The 20,102-nt window shown below is 43.5% G+C and overlaps 1 protein-coding gene across 1 annotated transcript in view; it reads left to right on the top strand.

Annotated features, from left to right (window-relative positions):
* Window positions 1-11,269: 11,269 nt before the first annotated feature.
* The window catches only part of LOC107186092, a 76,180-nt gene continuing 67,347 nt past the window's right edge, over window positions 11,270-20,102 (top strand). Inside the window, 3 exon segments of the mRNA XM_015573898.1 lie at window positions 11,270-11,359; window positions 11,583-11,664; window positions 12,422-12,560. Of these exon segments, the coding sequence (XP_015429384.1) occupies window positions 11,270-11,359; window positions 11,583-11,664; window positions 12,422-12,560 (311 nt within the window).

Below are 20,102 nucleotides of genomic sequence, written 5' to 3'. Positions count from 1 at the left end.
CGAGGGCGGCCCAGGGTGTGACACGATCGACAGGGAGATGACACTGGAAGCAATATAATTAGTCACGCTGATTTTTCGACGATCTGATGCCACCCCCCACCCTCCCGATTACCACCGTGTTATTCGATAGGAGGTCCGAGTTTAATAAATATCCCGGTATTCATACTAAGTGACGGCACGTGGTTTAATGAACTGCCGTGGCTCGCTCAAATATTGCTTGTCAAAGGACAGAGGAGCCATGCCGCGAGTTTTCTACGCGGGCCGCGTTTTAATTAATAACGGAACGCGGCGTCGATGTTTCGCGACCGGACCCGTCTGTCCGCGCAGAAATTCAAGCAATTCGACGCGTCATTTGATCCCGATAATACGTTAGTTATCGTGGCCCTGTGACGCGGGACCACTTAACGCTGTCATAAAGCGGTTTATCGGGGGTGGTGTCTGATTTTTTCGTTTAGAGCTCAAGGGCCAGAGTTCATTGTTCAATGGGACATTATTTGTATGAAACTGATTCTTAGGCTGGATCTACACTGTGTAACAAAAGACTGGTATATAACGAATTTTCATGTAATTTATTACCAGACTACAGTAAATCATCGATGAGTGTTCGGACGTCATCACCACCATTGGGCGGACGCCCCGTGGAACCAATCAAGCGCCCTGTGGTGGGGATGACGTAAGAACAGTCAGTGCCAAAGAGCTTTCGAACACTCATTGATGATGTACTGTATTCGAACAGTCAAACGTTCTACTATCCGAACAAAGTTTATTTCTATTAGTTCGGATACGGGAGGCTCCATTGTATTAGTAATGCAAATTTTACTTTTATGTGGCAATAAGAAAATATTGTGGGGCGCCATTAGTGTCAGATTTAATAACTATGATCAGAGTCCATGTTGAACCTGATCCTTTGCACTTACTCTACAATGTCCTTGTAAGAATACAGTTTCATTCTTGTATTGTTTTGTATTCCGTGTACTTACATGGAACGAAGGCATATTATTCTTATTACTATTATTATTATTCTGTTCTTGGCTTGGTTCTGTAAGGCTATCTGTTAGAATGCGGCCATTTTCGAGCATTCTCCTTCCTACTGCCTCTTTATGGAGTGTCTGACTATTCTCTAGATTCTAGACCCTTGGTACTATTACTATCATTATGTTATTTTCGTCATTTTTATTGTCGTTATTACAGTGGAAGGATATAAAATTTAGGTTTCTATTTCCCCCAATATAACTGCTGCACCTGATTACTACGGCTTTCGCTATACTTACAAAATATACAAAATTATTCAATTATTTCTACACCACGATAAAGAATCGACTGCTTTGAATCAGAATTATTCACACCAAATCGTATTTCAATCCACAGACATAACCCAAAGAAACATAGTATCACTGGCAGGAACATCGATTGGCTGCTCCCCACCAATCTACCACATCGAACACTCGGTGTGTTTTTATTATCTCACTTCCGGCATCGTGTAACGCCGCCGCCGCCAAAAAAAAAAAAAAAAAAAAGAAACAGAGAGAAAAAAAGTGTACAACCAGCCGCGTTAAATTCTCCCCCTAACAAGCAACGTGAAATAAGTGTTCCCACCTTAATTCTACCTCAACAAGTAGGTGGGTGTGGTTTCCCGGGCTGTATACGTACGAGTGACTAGCATCGGCACTGCGGCGCCAGTGGGGTGGGATAAGCGAGGCTTGCTTGTGTATTTAATTTCCGACGAAACGAATCGGATCGGAGAGATCGGGGTAGAGGAGAACGAAGGGAAGAAAGCTGGGGGTAGAGAATGGGGCTGGGATGGGTGGGAAGACGCGGGAGAGCGAAGAAAAAGTTGCACAATCGCTTTCGAGAGCGTCGAATCCATCCTCGCAACAGCTTTCAGCATTGGTTATTCACGTGTATACGTTTCTCTATCTCAATTTATAATACGAGCGGCGCTCGCGGAGTCGAACGGGGGGATATCACCGTGAGCGGAAAATGGTTTTTCCTGGTGCAGCACCAACCTGGTCCCGGTGTAGACTTACAACGGTACTCGTTTTGACGGATCGATCGCGCGGCGGTTCCGCGGAAATTTGTATTCCCCTCGGAAGACGTGTCCTTTTTTTTTTATTCTTCTATATCGGTCCTCGGTGTGCACCTTTTTTCGCGTCCCTAATGGAAGGATCCGGGCAGGAAATGAAGCCGGGACAGGGATTGCTAACTTTTCTGCAACGAAGCCACCAGACCCAATGGAAGTCTGTGATATATAGAAAAACTTATTGGATCTACTCTTCATCAATCAATAATGGTCAATTTGTCGACGTCATTAGAAAATCCTTAGTGACAGTGGAAGTGAGTAATAGTTAATTGTAACTTTGGTAGGAGTGGCTGTGGAATTTTATCGATCAGTATCCGGGGGAATTCTATAGTGGTCTAGTGATCTGGTGACCCCGAAATGTTGTGATCTAGATAGCTTGAGATCAGTTCCCTGGAGACCTGGGGCTCTAGAGGGATTTAGACATTTTGGGATTTAGGAATCCAGGGACCTAGGGATCTATGGATCTAGAGATCTATCGCTATAGAAATCTAGAAATCTATAGATTTAGAGATCTAGAAATTTAGGGATTTTGAAGATTTAGGAGTCTTGAGATTTATGTATATAATGACCTAGGGATCTATAGATCCAGAGATCTATATTTCCAGAGATCTAGAGTTCTACGAATTTAGTGATCTAGGAATCTAGAGACTTGAGGATTTAGAGATCTAGACATCAAGGGATCAAGGGATCTATATTTCCAGAGATCTAGAGATCTACGAATTTAGAGATCTGAGGATTTAGAGATCTAGACATCAAGGGATCAAGGGATCTAGTATCGATCTTGACTTCATAATAAAAGTACATATTTTCGTAAGAAATACTTATGGAAGCTTGAATGCCTGAAATTCTATGCAAATGACAAGATTCGTAACTTGCCACAGTATTATCAGCCTAAATTCTTTGTATCGTGAAGTAAAACGTTTAACAATGGCAGTCAAATGGCAGTCGACCCGTAAACCTTTTCATTAGAGGTCCGTTGGATTCGGTGGTGCTTGTGTTTAATCAAATATCCTGCTCAAACGGACCCAGAATGTTTTTTCAGCCGTGTCCTTTAATGCCTCCAGGCTCTGGGTTCCCCATGAAGGAGGATATTGCGTTGACTCATACATGCCGCGGCTGTTTTGCATTGCAATGCCGAAGAAATCATGGGGCCGGGCAACCGTAGTCACGATGACGCGGAATAAAACATTAGGTGGTCCGTGTTCTTTCATATTGAAGCTTCCTTCAACTCTTCCTAATGCTCCAACGTAGTAAACGTTGAAGAAACAGGGAAAAGACTTTTCGAAAAGAATAATTTCGACACTTATCCCTTGATTTACACACTCGAAAAATATACCTTTTTATCGTGTTAGTTGGAATTATTATATGTCATTGTGTTTCTAAAAAAAAAAAACCAGACAGATCCAGAAATGGCCCGAGGCTGAAAAATGACCCCATAGAAAACAGATCGTCAAGCATTCCATCATCCGGACGCAAAAACCTGCCTCGTTCGCGACCTACATTGCACGATGTAGGTACCATAGAATGGGGAAAAAAAAGTGATAGAAAAAGGGACGCGAACCAATTTCTCTATCGTGAAAAAAGTCTCCCCGGAATCTCAAAATGTGTGCTTTCGAGGATGATAAATGGCGAGCTAGATCATTAGCTAATTGTGAACGCGAGCACGCAGGCTACACGTAACTCGAGGTTTCGCATGGAAGCCGTGCCAACACTCGAGCACACACCGGGACACGTGTAGTCGGAGCGACAGGAAAACGGGGAATAATATGAGTGACAACGTCGGATACAGATATATAGGAATTAGGGGCCGTGTCTGAATCCGATCACCGATGAGACGTATCAAAGATGAACGTGCCAATCACCCTGTGGAGATGTTCGTGACAATGTTCGAACTCGGTCGACCCTCTTATCCGCGCGGACTACCCGTCGAATCGATGTAGCACCGGTAATCGATTAGGGGTGTTTGCTTTTCATGAACTGGCCACGTGTCTGACCTGCCAGCGGAGAATTTCCTGAGGCGATCGACGTTGTACTATAACGGGAACCACTATCGAGAACTTAGGGAAACAGCTTCCGCAGGTTCCAAATTTAAGACAAACATTCATTTAAATTCTTAAATTTCTTGTTCCCATTTCGGTGTTGTAACATTTACAGAATCGAATGGGTGATTGCAAGTTGACTTCAATCGCGACTACTGTAGAACCTCGATAATTGTAACTTCGACAGCTTGCAAAGGAACCTCATCTGTTGCATTCTTTTAACACATGGAAGGGATTGTCGAGGAATAAACAAATTTCGAAGCATTGACTTCCATCGCGACTACAGTAGAACCTCGATAGTTGCAACCCTGACAATTTTCAATCCAAATTTGTCCGTTGCATTCCGTCAACAGATGGAAGGTTTGGTCGCTCAGTTAGGAATAAACAAATTTCGAAGCAGTGACTTCCATCACGACTACAGTAGAACCTCGATAGTTGCAACCCTGACAACTTTCAATCCAAATTTGTCCGTTGCATTCCGTCAACAGATGGAAGGTTTGGTCGCTTATTTAGGAATAAACAAATTTCGAAGCAGTGACTTCCATCACGACTACAGTAGAACCTCGATAGTTGCAACCCTGACAACTTTCAATCCAAATTTGTCCGTTGCATTCCGTCAACAGATGGAAGGTTTGGTCGCTTATTTAGGAATAAACAAATTTCGAAGCAGTGACTTCCATCACGACTACAGTAGAACCTCGATAGTTGCAACCCTGACAACTTTCAATCCAAATTTGTCCGTTGCATTCCGTCAACAGATGGAAGGTTTGGTCGCTTATTTAGGAATAAACAAATTTCGAAGCAGTGACTTCCATCACGACTACAGTAGAACCTCGATAGTTGCAACCCTGACAACTTTCAATCCAAATTTGTCCGTTGCATTCCGTCAACAGATGGAAGGTTTGGTCGCTTATTTAGGAATAAACAAATTTCGAAGCAGTGACTTCAATCTCGACTACAGTAGAACCTCGATAGTTGCAACCTCGACAACTTTCAACCTAATCTTGTCCGTTGCATTCCGTCAACACATGGGAGGTTTGGTCGCTTATTTAGGAATAAACAAATTTCGAAGCAGTGACTTCCATCTCGACTACAGTAGAACCTCGATAGTTGCAACCCTGACAACTGTCAATCCAAATTTGTCCGTTGCATTCCGTCAACACATGGATGGTTTGGCCGCTTATTTGGGAATAAACAAATTTCGAAGCAGTGACTTCAATCTCGATTACAGTAGAACCTCGATAGTTGCAACCCTGACAACTTTCAATCCAAATTTGTCCGTTGCATTCCGTCAACAGATGGAAGGTTTGGTCGCTTATTTAGGAATAAACAAATTTCGAAGCAGTGACTTCAATCTCGACTACAGTAGAACCTCGATAGTTGCAACCTCGACAACTTTCAACCCAATCTTGTCCGTTGCATTCCGTCAATAGATGGAAGGTTTGGCCGCTTATTTAGGAATAAACAAATTTCGAAGCAGTGACTTCCATCACGACTACAGTAGAACCTCGATAGTTGCAACCCTGACAACTTTCAATCCAAATTTGTCCGTTGCATTCCGTCAATAGATGGAAGGTTTGGCCGCTTATTTAGGAATAAACAAATTTCGAAGCAGTGACTTCCATCACGACTACAGTAGAACCTCGATAGTTGCAACCTCGACAACTTTCAACCCAATCTTGTCCGTTTGGTTTGCAAACACGTAAGGTTTGGTCGCTTAGTTAAGAATAAAAAAAATGAGAAGTAATAGTGGAAGAAGAAGGTGCAACTATCGGGGTTCTACTGTACTTCATTTTGGCTTTCAATCCTTCTACTTGCACTTTATTTTCCAAAGGAGTTCCATAACCTGCCCCTTCCACAGGCAAGCCGACCAGCATCCTACGGACGACGATACTCGCGGGACACCGCGTAGATCGCGGCGAGATTCCGATCCGAATCTCATACGACACATTTGCCCCGGCACGTGTCAGACCCCCGGCTACCCAACCTTGTTGACATCCACTCGCCTCCATGCGAGACCCCTGTGACTTTAATATTACCTGAGCCCCGGCCGCGCGACGGGTTACGGTACCTACCGGTGTAATATTCATTTCCTCCAGTAAAAGCCCTTTCAACGGCTCTTTCGGGCTCGGATATCGGAAAAACGAGGCATTTCCGTTGGTAAATGTCACGGAGATAGGCGGGACGGCCAGTGACCACATATTACCAATCAATTTGCCTCTGTCGATACTGAGAGACGCGGCAGAGAGGGTGTATGAAATCGACTGGTGAGCCAGCTAGGACAAAGGGGATGGTGACGGGCAGGGGGGAGGGGGGGTGTGGACAGAGACGTTGGAGGGGGTGTGCGTATGGAAAAGTGGCCGCTCCATCATATTTAACTCAGATAGCCAATCACCCTTGTCACTGCTCGGGTGATAGATTATTTTAATCAAGTTATTCCCGCCTGAAACCCAATCATTCCACTGGTACCAGGTGGGAGATGTAGGAGAGGATGGGGAGGGGATAGATGCCAGAGAATGTGTGGGTGTTCAGGGTATACATAAAAATCGAATTAACCGGCGGAGAGGACTAGGCTAAATGGAGCCTTAACCTGGAAACCGTTGGTGCGTGTCCAAGCTTTTTCAATAGTTCCTCGGGGCTAAGTGGAAATTGGTAATTTCGCCTCCCCGATAATCCATTTTTTAATGGCTCTGACGAGCGATTGATTCTCGTTCGACGGGCCCGAAATCTTCCGACCACCTCCCCACAGGGACGGCTTTGTTGCTCCTGGTCCGAGCCCCCGCGGGTGCTCGTGATTTACGGGTAGCCCCGGACTTGACGTGTTTTAATATTCGACAGGATGAAGGGAGATTGAAAAAGTTTGGAGAAAAATTCGAACGGTCTGCCCCGCGGCTCGCTAGCGCTACTCCACCCCATACCAACTCCGCCGCCCCGTCCATTAGATTCAGGTCTGATCTGTATTTTACCGTATATTCAACTCACGCGATTGTGCAGTCGCTACACGATACTCTGACCATAAAAACGCTTCGTTTTCTAGGTCTTATGATATGCTCATCGACCGAAAGATGACCCCAGTAAGCATTGCTGGTTTTCATTGTACAGTTATGTCATCTTTTGTCTGGTCGCCCCCAGAAGATCCTTTCCCTCTTTCCGCTGATTTTAGCCCCCGGTGGCGAGGTTCTTTTAATCCACTTTTATTTTCCCCAAATGGCCTCCCTACGGTGCGATCATTGCCAGCGAAGATCACGACACACGTGCGGGGACATTAACGTGTGCTCCGCAGTTTTTAGAAAATTCGTCCCCTCTGTCGACTCTGGCGAGTACACCAGTGTTCTCTAATTGCGGGTCCCGATGGTCTCGTAAAATTGTAGACGGACCGTGTGATTCATACAGTCTAGCATCCAGAAGTGTAGATGCTAGGGGGACTGAGGTGTTCCTGGAAGATATTGGGATCAAGTCGGTAATTTTCGGCACGTGATATGGTCATTCGTTTCCGGAAATTGGCCCCGTTAATAGACGGGGCTGACAGCTGTTTCATTTGGTAGTCGGATGTAATCGACTGGTAATCATTTATTTATGGCCTATTGATTTTATGCTTAGAAGACCAGGGCCTAGAATTATCCAGAGGCAAGAGTCATTCTGACGTTGATCTGTTTCGCCCGATGTCATTTTTTTTTTTCTTTCGAATTGGTATTTCCATTTTGCTACAGTAATCCTTTCTAATGCACCCACACGAGTGATTTTACAAGAACGAAACTTTACCACCTAACGATTTCTCAATTGATGAAATTTGTTTCTTTTTTTCCAATTTCTCAAATAATTTTATAGTTCCTATTTCCCTCGACTAATTTTTACCACCGTGTCGCCGTTTCTCGGAGGGAAAAGGAAAACAATTACGGGGCGAGGCATTGAACGCAGGTGCTTCGCCAAGCAGGAGTGGAAAGTTGGTACCACTGGGCGGCATGGTGTACGAGCCATGTACGGTACAATATTATTAAAACGAAAGGCATTACTTTTGTCCGGGATGGTGGGAGGAATTATCCTTACCTACGGTCGCCCGAGCTCTCTCACCGGTGTCCTTTTAGGCTACCGAAACGACCGTGACGGTAACTCGGGGGTGGTTTGGGGAACAGTAATTAATTAGTAATTATATCAGCGGCAGCGGAGGAAAAAGCAAAGCTAGGCAGCTCCGGAGTAGCCTGTCCACCCCTCTTGTGCACCGTCGAAACCACCCTTCCTTCCTGGTCCCTGCTCGATAACTTTGCTTTCTGACCTAACTCCAGTTTCTGCTAATTATATCGCGGCTACCTTCTTCCCGACCCTCTGTCCCCGCGTTCCTTTCACGCGAGTTTTCTTACCCGCCACATCCCCCAACCACGATTGTCTGCGCGTGGAGAATATCATACAAGAACGCGAGGATCGTGGGGTGGATTGGATTACCTGGGGAGACGATGATTTTCTTTGTTTTCTTCTTTTTTTTTTTTTTTTTTTTTTTTTTTTTTTTTTGGTATTCTTCATCCCCACACCCCCGGGGGCTAAGTGCGGTCCGTTTATCTCGGGGTGAAGGAGGAAATAATTAGGGTGGAAGGAAACGGGGGTTGGGGGCGGGCCTAGCTAACTTTCCAGAGAATTCCTTGCCGGATTAATTCTGACAGACGATTGTTCTTTAATCTGGAAATGAAAATTGTTTGCGGCTCGCGGGTGCGGCGAGAACTGAGCAGAAAAATTTGAGATTGCACGGAGAGGGGTGGGTTTGGTGGTGGGACCAATTGGGGAATGATTTTACGCGGAAATGTAAAATAAGTTTTTGTTGAATTTGGCTATGTTTTCGAGATAATCAAGCTTCAGTATAATCACTTCCGTGTCTGATACATAATTGACTGTTACTACTTAAAGTTAGTTACAGAGTTCCCACGTGTTCCTCGCTTATCTTACCATCACTTAACCACCAATTCATCCGAAATTATAGTGAAATGTTAATAATCTATTACTGACAAAGTCTACAAAGATTATCGCAAGTAGAACCAACCAGTAAAGGTCAGGCATTGAAAATGAAACGAGAAAGCCCGCCCTGCAATGTACGCGAGCAAAAGTGGAAAATTGCGAAACAGAACACGCCTCTCAAACATTGGGCCGCGGGATGCTCTTAAGAAAATACATGCTTCAGGGACTGCGACATTATAAAGTAATGACGATAATGGCGGACGGAAACGTGGCGCGGTTCGGTGAGCACGGGAGCGACGATCTTCGAAGGCGAGCTGAAGTTCCTCGCCGAGCGCGTTTCCCTGCCTTTAAACAATCGTGATGAATTTTGCCAGGGTGGTGGCAACCGCATGGTACGTCCCTGGTTCTTGTTAAACCGTGTTTTCTTTCAGCCCCCACTACCGGTTGTTTCATCCGAGCAACTGAAATCCGGGATTCCGCGAATACTTCTGGACTGGGGCGAGCTTGTAAAAATGAAGAATCTCCTCAGAGAGGATCGGATTATCATACTAGTGGGTGGGGAAGGTGGGCGCGAAACGAACCCAGAGAAACGTCAATTTCATTCCCCCGACCAAGGGCCCGCCGAGGTCCTGGGTGAATTCATCCGCGTTTGCTACCTATAGCAAGGATTACGGGAGCAGACGGCGGGGTACGCGATTAAGCATTGTTTGTTGGTAGCATTTTGCATTTAATAAATCCGCCGAGTTGCCCGAAATCCTTACCGTTCCGGGTATCTTCTTGCGATTTCTTGGCGACGCTGAGATATGCCTCCGCGTTAGACACGTAATCCTACCCCTGGATTTTTGTTCCCGCGATTACTTCGGGGTTATTGCGACGGAGGTGCAGATGGGGAGTATTATTGCTCTCTACCCATTCTACCCCGCCCACGGCCCAAGCTATCCCGGCTTCGCCCGAGGTTCCCGTGCATTAAGATGATTTGCGGCCTGAAGCGAAAGAAGGACTCTAGCTACCTCCCTTTCCGCGCGCTACTGTTGCCGGCTTGATGAATGGGCGAACGCGTGCCTCGTTGAACGGAACAGCTCGTTTCCGGACGATTTACAGATGGAAGTCGCGAGATTTTTGGGGAATACCTTGGCCTGCTACTGTGGGCTTTTAGGTTAGCGGGTTAACCTGAAATGTTGGGAGCTTGGGATCAGCTAGCACTCTTGTAAACTATGGTAGATCTTGGGTAGCTAATTTCTTCAAGTAAATAACCGTTTGAAATATATTCCAGGCTAACTGTCTTTCAAGTCACTTATACAACTGGATTAGTTTAGATGAATCATCAGAGGATGATGGCTGAGGTAGCCTGGGATGTTGGGAGCTTGGGACCAGCTAGCTCTCTTGTAAACTATGATAGATCTTGGGTAGCTAATTTCTTCAAGTAAATAACCGTTTGAAATATATTCCAGGCTAACTGTCTTTCAAGTCACTTATACAACTGGATTAGTTTAGATGAATCATCAGAGGATGATGGCTGAGGTAGCCTGGGATGTTGGGAGCTTGGGACCAGCTAGCTCTCTTGTAAACTATGATAGATCTTGGGTAGCTAATTTCTTCAAGTAAATAACCGTTTGAAATATATTCCAGGCTAACTGTCTTTCAAGTCACTTATACAACTGGATTAGTTTAGATGAATCATCAGAGGATGATGGCTGAGGTAGCCTGGGATGTTGGGAGCTTGGGACCAGCTAGCTCTCTTGTAAACTATGATAGATCTTGGGTAGCTAATTTCTTCAAGTAAATAACCGTTTGAAATATATTCCAGGCTAACTGTCTTTCAAGTCACTTATACAACTGGATTAGTTTAGATGAATCATCAGAGGATGATGGCTGAGGTAGCCTGGGATGTTGGGAGCTTGGGACCAGCTAGCTCTCTTGTAAACTATGATAGATCTTGGGTAGCTAATTTCTTCAAGTAAATAACCGTTTGAAATATATTCCAGGCTAACTGTCTTTCAAGTCACTTATACAACTGGATTAGTTTAGATGAATCATCAGAGGATGATGGCTGAGGTAGCCTGGGATGTTGGGAGCTTGGGACCAGCTAGCTCTCTTGTAAACTATGATAGATCTTGGGTAGCTAATTTCTTCAAGTAAATAACCGTTTGAAATATATTCCAGGCTAACTGTCTTTCAAGTCACTTATACAACTGGATTAGTTTAGATGAATCATCAGAGGATGATGGCTGAGGTAGCCTGGGATGTTGGGAGCTTGGGACCAGCTAGCTCTCTTGTAAACTATGATAGATCTTGGGTAGCTAATTTCTTCAAGTAAATAACCGTTTGAAATATATTCCAGGCTAACTGTCTTTCAAGTCACTTATACAACTGGATTAGTTTAGATGAATCATCAGAGGATGATGTCTGAGGTAGTCTGAGATGTTGGGAGCTTGGGACCAGCTAGCTCTCTTGTAGACTATGGTAGACCTTGGATAGCTAATTTCTTCAAGTAAATAACCGTTTGAAATATATTCCAGGCTAACTGTCTTTCAAGTTACTTATACAACTGGATTAGTTTAGATGAATCATCAGAGGATGATGGCTGGGGTAGCCTGAGATGTGAGACCAGCTAGCCATCTGGTAGAGAATTATAGATCTTTAGATCAGTGTAGCTAATTTCTTGAAGTAAACAACCAACTGCAATAAATTCTGGGATAACTGTCTAGGTTACTTGTACTAATGGATTAGTTTAGATGAATCTTCAGACAAATGATTGGGTCCATTTTAAACCAGATTTACGGAAGCTTTACTTAACTCTGGACTGAAGGTTCTAGTCACTAGATTTAAAAATGAGGTTGACTAGAGGCCTAAATGGACCTAGGCCTTAACGTCTGTGCGACTGGTTGAAATTTAAAATACCCTGTGTTGATAAACTTTTGCCTAACTCTGTCGCGATTACATCCAATGTGACTTGTCCTTCAACTGACAGTTCGTATTATTAGCTGAAATACATTGCAATGATTTAATACACCGTATGTTTAAACGAAAAAATGTGACGGCATAAAGAACATACCATCCATCGATGCACGCCACCGACCGTGAACAAAACGCGGGAATAACGAAACAAAACTGTCGTCGAAACTTTGCGCTTGGCCCCGACAAAAGAACCGATCGAGCGGTCTTCAAACAGGCCGAGTGAACCGTCACACCGTTTTCCACCTCCCGAAAACGTCCCTCGGTCCGATCGTCCCTTTGAATATACTCCATCGGACGGATTATATAGCGCACTTTTTATTTGTCGACCGTGGCCCCGAGCAGATTAAAAAAATGTAAAAATTCCAAACTGTGTTCCCCAAGTGTTTCTTTCTGTTTCCAGGTTGCGAGTTCCCGACGGAGTGGAACGGTCGGTGGTTTCAGTCGGGGAACGACGAGCTGGTGACGGTGAACGGACCCAACATGACCAGCAAGGGTGTCTGCATCGACACCAAAGATGATAAGTTCCTGATCCACGACAGGTGAGTCTCGTTTGAATCGCAAGTCGAAATATCGGTTTCCTACCCATATGAAACGATGCATGGATCGTATTTCATCGCTTTATTCGCCGAGTGACCAACCCCCTCCCTTCACTCTCTCCGGTTTCGTCTCACCCTCATCGCTCGTTTCGTTCAAGCTTTTATTAATTAACTTCACCCTTCCTTTCTTGCGTCGCCCCACATTGACAAAGCGCCCCCGGGGCGACGTGCCAAACGGAGAGTAGAATATAAAACGTTTCTACAGAAATTCAAGGGGGGGGGGGTTGTTAGGGAGAGGGAAGCTTTCAGATCCGTGGACGATTTTCGTGGACGAGAGGAGGGACTTGGATACGTACAGAATCTCTCGGATTAGTGTCCACGACTCGGATTCGCTTGTGGACACTCTTGCGGGGGAACGTACAGTTTCTTTTACGACTTTTGGAAGTGAGAAGGGGTCTCCGGACAGACTATGGGTGACTGAGATACACGAAATTTCATTTGTTATCGATCTGTCGCGTTGAAGAAATTTCTAGCTCCAAATGTGCCGAGCTGACTCGGAAAGTGGTGGAGATGATTCGTTGATACTAATCCAGGGTACGGAAATGAGCACTAAACCGGAAGGTACTGTAGGAAGATCCGAAAGATTCTGATTTCATCCTGATTTACTGAAAAAGAAAAAATTAAGAATGCAACTTCAGGACCTCGGTAGAATTTCCCTGCCTTTTAACATATTTACGTATATAGTGAACAAAAGTGACTAATTAAGTGATAAACAACAAGAACAGTTCTTAATTATCATATGTAAATTAATAGTTAGAAGACAGGATTGGTGGTAGACAAATTGAGACCGCCTGTATTAATTTCATGTAGAAATATCAAGCAGTGGTCGGACGTGCTCGGCTAATGTTGAAGTTGGATTTTCTCGAAAAGCAACACGTGTACGGAATAACATCATTCTACATTTCCGATTACTTCATACTGTTCGATTCCACTGCACTTTTCATGCAGCAACCATCTGGTAGGATAAACCGAAGTAATTACTTGAATATAAATCGGACGTATCTATCGTCGTAACTTAAACTCAACAACACGTAAAGAAGATCTACCAATTTGTTGCCTTTTTGGCCCCTGCTTCTGTTCCCAATCGCATCGTTCGAACCCTCGATATCGTTAAAGGAAAATCGATCGGCCGGCAACGCGTATTTGCCTTTCTTCTCCTTGGTAAAAGCTTCGTAATCTAAATACGAGCGACAAACACCTCTATCATGCCCCTCGAAGGGGTATGGCCTGTTAACCGACGTCGGTGCACCAACAGCGTCGGGGTAATTTTTTAACTAGTCTATTAAAACACTCGATAAACGGGAACAGATTGTCCCGGCGGACGCATCGATTTTTCTTTATTCCGGCATCCGTCTTGCCGGAGAAACCAATAACGGCCACGGAAAAAAACAGATACACTGTGCAGGGTATCGTTACGATCATGGGCCCACGTTACTCAGGTCGAACGATCGATTCACATGTATACGTGTCTTTCGTGCGCATTTTACAGGTTACTTGTAAAGTAGGTGTTCATTTTTGGTAGCTTTTTCTAAACGAACCTAAATCTGGTAGGCTCAGATGCTAGTCCAGGTTAGGCTTGGTGAACCTAATCAGTTAGGTTCACCAAGTTAGGTCACCAATCATGTTAGGTCTGGATGTTAGGTCTAGATGTTAAGTCTAACGTTACCAGACGTTAGGTCTAGATGTAAGGTTTGGCCTCGTAGAGGTCTAATTTTCCCAACTATCTGACGTAAATAACAAATAAGCAGACAGAAATATAAAACTGAGGTATAATGTGGCTAAATAGTCTTGAGGCAAGGCTCAGCCTGTGATGAGTTCGAACCTACATTATACGAGGCTCAAACAGAATCTAAGCCTGACTTAGCAAAGTTCAATCCAGGTAGAAATAATCTGTTGACTTTGAAAAACATTTTCCTTGAATGAGTTTGCAGATTAAATACGTTCAGCTGGTCCGTAAGCAAGCTGCATATCCACGCCACCGTTTAATCTTACTTCCCGTAAAGGGTACACAACGAGCCTGCGCGAACGTTGGAAGATTGGTCAGAGGGGGTGCGGCATACCGAGCTAAATTGGAAAAAGCGCTATTCAAACAAAATCAATTGGGTTTCGAGAATTGAGCTACAACAAAGCGTGGGGTTATTCGAAGTGGAGACGGGCCGGCGAATTTTTTTTCACGAGCATACATTTAACCGAGTAATAATTCTACTGGCCGGACCGGCGGGGAAATTTTTCTCGAAAAACCTATCCAATTTCCGATGTTTGAAAATTTCAGTTCACCCACAGGTGGGGGGGGGGGGGGCGTATTATTTTTTCCGACATATCACGCGCAATTAGGTCGAACGAAATTGCACCAGCTCGTTTAATTTTCATCCGGGTCGAACGGAATTCGGACAACAAGAGGATATCGGACCTTCGTTGCCCTAACAGAGATCAAAGCCTCTTCGGCGTTACGGTCGATCGAACAATACAAATTCTCTTATTCGCTCGGTCGTGGACGGCGTTTATTTACAAATCCTTACGCCAAATTCGACTTCGTTTCACCGGCTATTTCTCGGTGGTAACCGCCGGCAAACATTACACGCAAAGCCGGAAATGAATTCTTCCCAGGAGGATCGAGCCATGGCTCGGCCACAGTCGGGAATACATTTCGGCGGGTATCGATTCCACGCGGATTCCGCTTCCTTCGTAACCAGCCACTCCCTCCCCCTTCCTCCTGCTACTCTCCCGCCACTCCGTTCGCGAAATCTCTAAATCCGAGTACTCGTTATCCACAACTTACGCCGCGGCTAGGATCCAATTTCGCAGAAAGAGCACTCGTTGCCGTACGAGGAGAGACAGTATCTACGCACATCGCTTCGTTTCGTCCGACCACCTATCGTGACGAAGCTTACTCCCTTCCCCCCCACCCCTGCTACCCCTTCAAAATCGCCCTAAGCTGCCGCGATCAGTGATAAGCCGCGACCGACGATGAGAACGCCTCGCGGAAATTTCTTTCTGTTCTGGCGACACTGGAATCTTGGCTACGTGTGGACGGTTCTAGGTTCGGTAGGAGTTAGATCTGGGTTGGGTTTCTGTTCCGGTATGTATATATTGTAACTCTAGATCTGATTTTTGGGACTCTAGATCATGGACGTGGGTCTTCTTAGCCAAGGTTTCGGATTATGATCTGGTTGGGTTTAGGGGTTAGGTCCTGAAGCTAGGTCTTGGTGATAGGTTAAGGGGTTAGGTTCTGGAGTTAGGTCTAATTTAATATTTTAACTGCGGTTATTTTTTGTAGCTCTAGATCATGGGTTGGATTCCTCTCAGGCAAAACTCTGGGTTATACCCTGGTTGATCCGAAAGTCTAGGTCATAGATATCTCGTTTTTTAGAAAGGGTTCTGGGTTATGTGAAGTTAGCGTTCCGAGATTGGGATTGTCCACCTTCTAGGATCCAAGATTCATAATGTTTCACGTTTGTTTATGGTCTATTAAATTCTTGTTTTATACCTTCATAGTAATGAAGAGCTAAGCATAATATTCTGTGAAAGAATAGATTTTTGAAAATAGATGTCTTCTTATCTACTTTGAAGATTATTACAGTCAGTGAGAGATATAGTATGAATTACTTTTCTAAGAGTTTCCTTTATTTGTTCTTTTGGCCGCGTGAACGTTCTGGCGCGGAATAAAATTCGACGCGAAGTAGTACAATCAACGATAAGACGGGACCTGGACGAGGGGCCTTTATTCCGTTTCGTTTTATCTTTCTTTCGTGAGATTCTTATATTCCGGAGTGACCTTAATATCCAAGTGAAGAAGAATGAGAAGACGTTAGGAGATCATCTTATGCACTTTACGAAAATTCTATTCCGCTGGCAGCGTTGCCTCCTGCCACGAAATAGATAACGTTTAACGACCGAAGGATGGTTCAAGAGATAAAGCGATAAGTTTCGTTGAACCTCGTGTCTGAAAATAATCCTTACTGTAACACTAATTTCTCTTGTAATCTTAATATTTCGAATATTCACCTCGACGTTTCAATTTCTTCATTTTTCAATTCGATGCTTATTTTCTAGGCTGTTAAATGCCAAATAATTACATTGAAATGTAGTATTGAAGTGTAGTTAAATTGGTACTAAATCTTTTAAACAAGGAAAAGCGGTGAATTATTTTGAAGATTTTTGCTGGTTGAAAGTCATACGCTGAATTTTCGTGAAACGGTGGTGCGGTTTGTAAATGCGCCGGAAGTGTAGTGGACGGTCAGCGGGTTTTACTGAAACCGAAATGCTTTCCCGTTCAGTCGACTCGAGGTCGATTTCACGAGAGTCTCTGTCGACGTACTTTTCATGGATGGATTGAATGAACGTCACTGGAATTCGTGTCTAATTCGATCACTAACTTTTATCGTGTGGACAAGATTGAAATCCCGTCCGGAATTTCGGTGAAACTGTCGTTTGTAGCCACGTCTCCTGAAACATTCCAGGTTTCGTATGATACTATGATGGCTTTTCAGCGAGTTTAGAATTGAGAACATACGAAAATCAGACTTTGGAAAATTTCGAACTTGGGAAATTCGGACCTTGGAAAATTAGGAACTTGGGAAATTCGAACCGAGGAAATTGAAACCCTGGAAAATTGGGAAATTCCTACCCCGAAAAATTGGGAACTCGAGAAATTCCTACCCCGGAAAATTAGGAACTTGAGCAATTCCTACCCTGAAAAATTGGGAGCTTGGGAAATTCGGACCTTGGAAAATTTAAATCTTGGGTAATTCGTAACTGAGGAAATTCAGATCCTCAAAAATTGAAAACTTGTGAAATTCAGACACTAAAGAATTAGGAACTTGGGAAATTCGAAGCATGAAAAATGATGAAGACAGTAATTTTAGAACCTATAAACTTGGGAAAGTGGAAAACTGTGATTCTGAAAAATTCGGAACTTGGGAAATCGCGACCCTGGAGAATGAGGAACTTCGAGAATGTGGTTCCTGGTAAGATAAGACCAACAATCGCAAAGAAAATGGGAACATTACGTGCTTTGCTAAGCAGAAATCTCAATATCAGTCAAGATACGAGTCTCGGAAGTCAAATAAATTGCAGAATTACAGCATCCACGGAATAATGGTATTGCAAAACGAAAGAAATGGCGAACTCAATATCAAACAGCTCGAGACTCGATCGCGCTACGCTCGTAACTCGATATAAAGCCATCAGAAGCTTGACGTTCCGGTTGATATGCAAATGAGAAAAGAAAAATTGACAGTCGCCGTTGTAGAACTACCGAAGACAAAACGAGCAAGCGGCCAGGAAAAGTAGAAGGGAAAGTTGAAAGAGGGACAAGGCGGCCGGGTGGGTAGTCGGGCAAAGTTGAGAGTTAAGTTTTAATTAATGTAATGGAGAGTAGCGCGTGATTAGCCTTCCAATCAGTACGGTCCTCTTTTCGAGGACGAGGCACGCTGGGATGGTAAAAAGAAAGGGGGCATCTGAGGGACGACAGAGTACGGATGTCCTTTCGCGGGGCGAAATTGAAGGACGGTGGAGCTGGTAAATGGGCCAATCGACAGCATTACCATTAAGATTCTTTGAGTCACCCGACAGAAAGAGATGAGAGGAGGTCAGGCGAGTGACTTCATGGGGGACAGGCAGGATTACACAAACCCACTTGGATCCTCTGTTTACTGAATCCACGAAACTTTTGTCGGATTTTTTAATCGATTTTACACTTTGTTTACTATTAGGCAATTCCCTCTCTATAAACACGGTAGGTGTGCGTATAAGGAGAGATTGATACTATTCTATTATTCTTTCATCATTATTTCCCAGTTAATGTGGTGAGGATAAGCAAGCCTTTACAACGGTATCACCGAAGCGTGCTTATAGAGAGAGAATACTGTATTGTAAGATACAGGAATGAAAATTGTAATTATCTTTGGGTGCAGAGAAGTCGTTTGAAATTGGTTCTGGTTTAAATTGGTGGTATGTTTTTTTTACGACAGAGGTAAAAAATGTTTTATTACCACGTGAAAGAATATTAATTGTTTGATATTGGACTCTTTTTATCTGCTATTTCGGCGATTCCATTTTGCCGCCGAACACATGTTATTGTATCTCTGGGGCTTCGTTTTTTCCATACCCATTAAGTTTTCGGGTGACTTTATTGTTTCTCGTCGTGCTGTTCACCAGCGATTCGACAGTTGTGTTTCGTCCTGGAACAGGGATGCGTAGTGCAGTGCACGCTGAGCGTCAATTAACGGTAACCGATAATCCAAAGTAATGACGACCGATTGGAGCTTACGCCTCGTAATAATTGTTTATCGATTAAAAAGCACCCGGTGGTGCCCGTTGCTGGTATTTACGTAACAGCCGGAATTCAATTTGTTTTCAGGTCTTCATTTGACCGATGGAATTCATTTTCATCGGTATAATGGGACAATTATTTATTGTTAGAATCGTTGTTCCTTTCTGTCGTCATTTGTCGCTGTTCTCCCATTGTTGGCGAACTTATAATATTTATATATAATATTTGTATTATATATGTATATATATTATTTCAATTTTCAATCAATAATTTACATGGAAAATATCGGTGATTATTTTTTTTTTAAATGTGAAGTATAGTAATGACATCGGAATTTTTCAGTGTATTCCTTAAGACTTTGTGATTGTAAAATATATGTTAGTTTGTTAAATTGTAAATGTTTTTGATAGAACACGTTGGAAGAATAATTGTTCTCTCATAACTGTGACGATGGAATTCTGCCATTCGTCTCCCTCTTTAACGGGACCCAGAGGCTTCGGGAATTCGCCTCGTTAAATCATTTTGCATTGATCGAACAGTAAACATTTAAACGGATGGAGGAACCGACTTCGAGTGGCCCATTAATCCAATCAGTTCGTTAATGATAATAATCTCGTTATTTCTAATGCGGCTCGGAATGAGCCCGGCTGATACGGTCTAATTGGGAAATAGGGGGCTATTTTCCAATTATCCCGACCCCTGGAAAAATCTTATTTCAATGACTTGATGACGTTATAATACGCAACATAAAAAGTAATTGCCGTGCTCACTGCGGGACTCCGTTCCGCCATGCTTTTAATGGTTTAAAATGTTACGAAACAAGTGCATTATCTCTCTTTCGAACCTTTATTCTGCCAAGCAGCTTGCATAACGATAAATCGTATTACTCTCGCACTTGCACAGTTGCCACGACGGACCCCAATCGATCCTTCAACAGCTATGTCAATATGATGACGGGTCACTTTTGACCCCTATACGAATTCCCATTATGCATAGTTTACATCTTCTTTTTCATGTATACATATATGGAAATGTATGGAGATGTATTTAGATATATTTTGATATATTTAGATATATGTAGATATATTTAGATATATGCATATATACGTAGATATATTTAGATATATTTAGATATATTTAGATATATTCAGATATATTTAGATATATTTAGATATATTCAGATATATTTAGATATATTTAGATATATTTAG

Source organism: Dufourea novaeangliae, unplaced genomic scaffold (assembly GCF_001272555.1).
Source record: "Dufourea novaeangliae isolate 0120121106 unplaced genomic scaffold, ASM127255v1 scaffold72, whole genome shotgun sequence".
NCBI lineage: Eukaryota > Metazoa > Arthropoda > Insecta > Hymenoptera > Halictidae > Dufourea > Dufourea novaeangliae.
The sequence above is the reverse complement of the archived record's forward strand: the minus strand, read 5'-3'. Positions and strand labels throughout refer to the sequence as shown.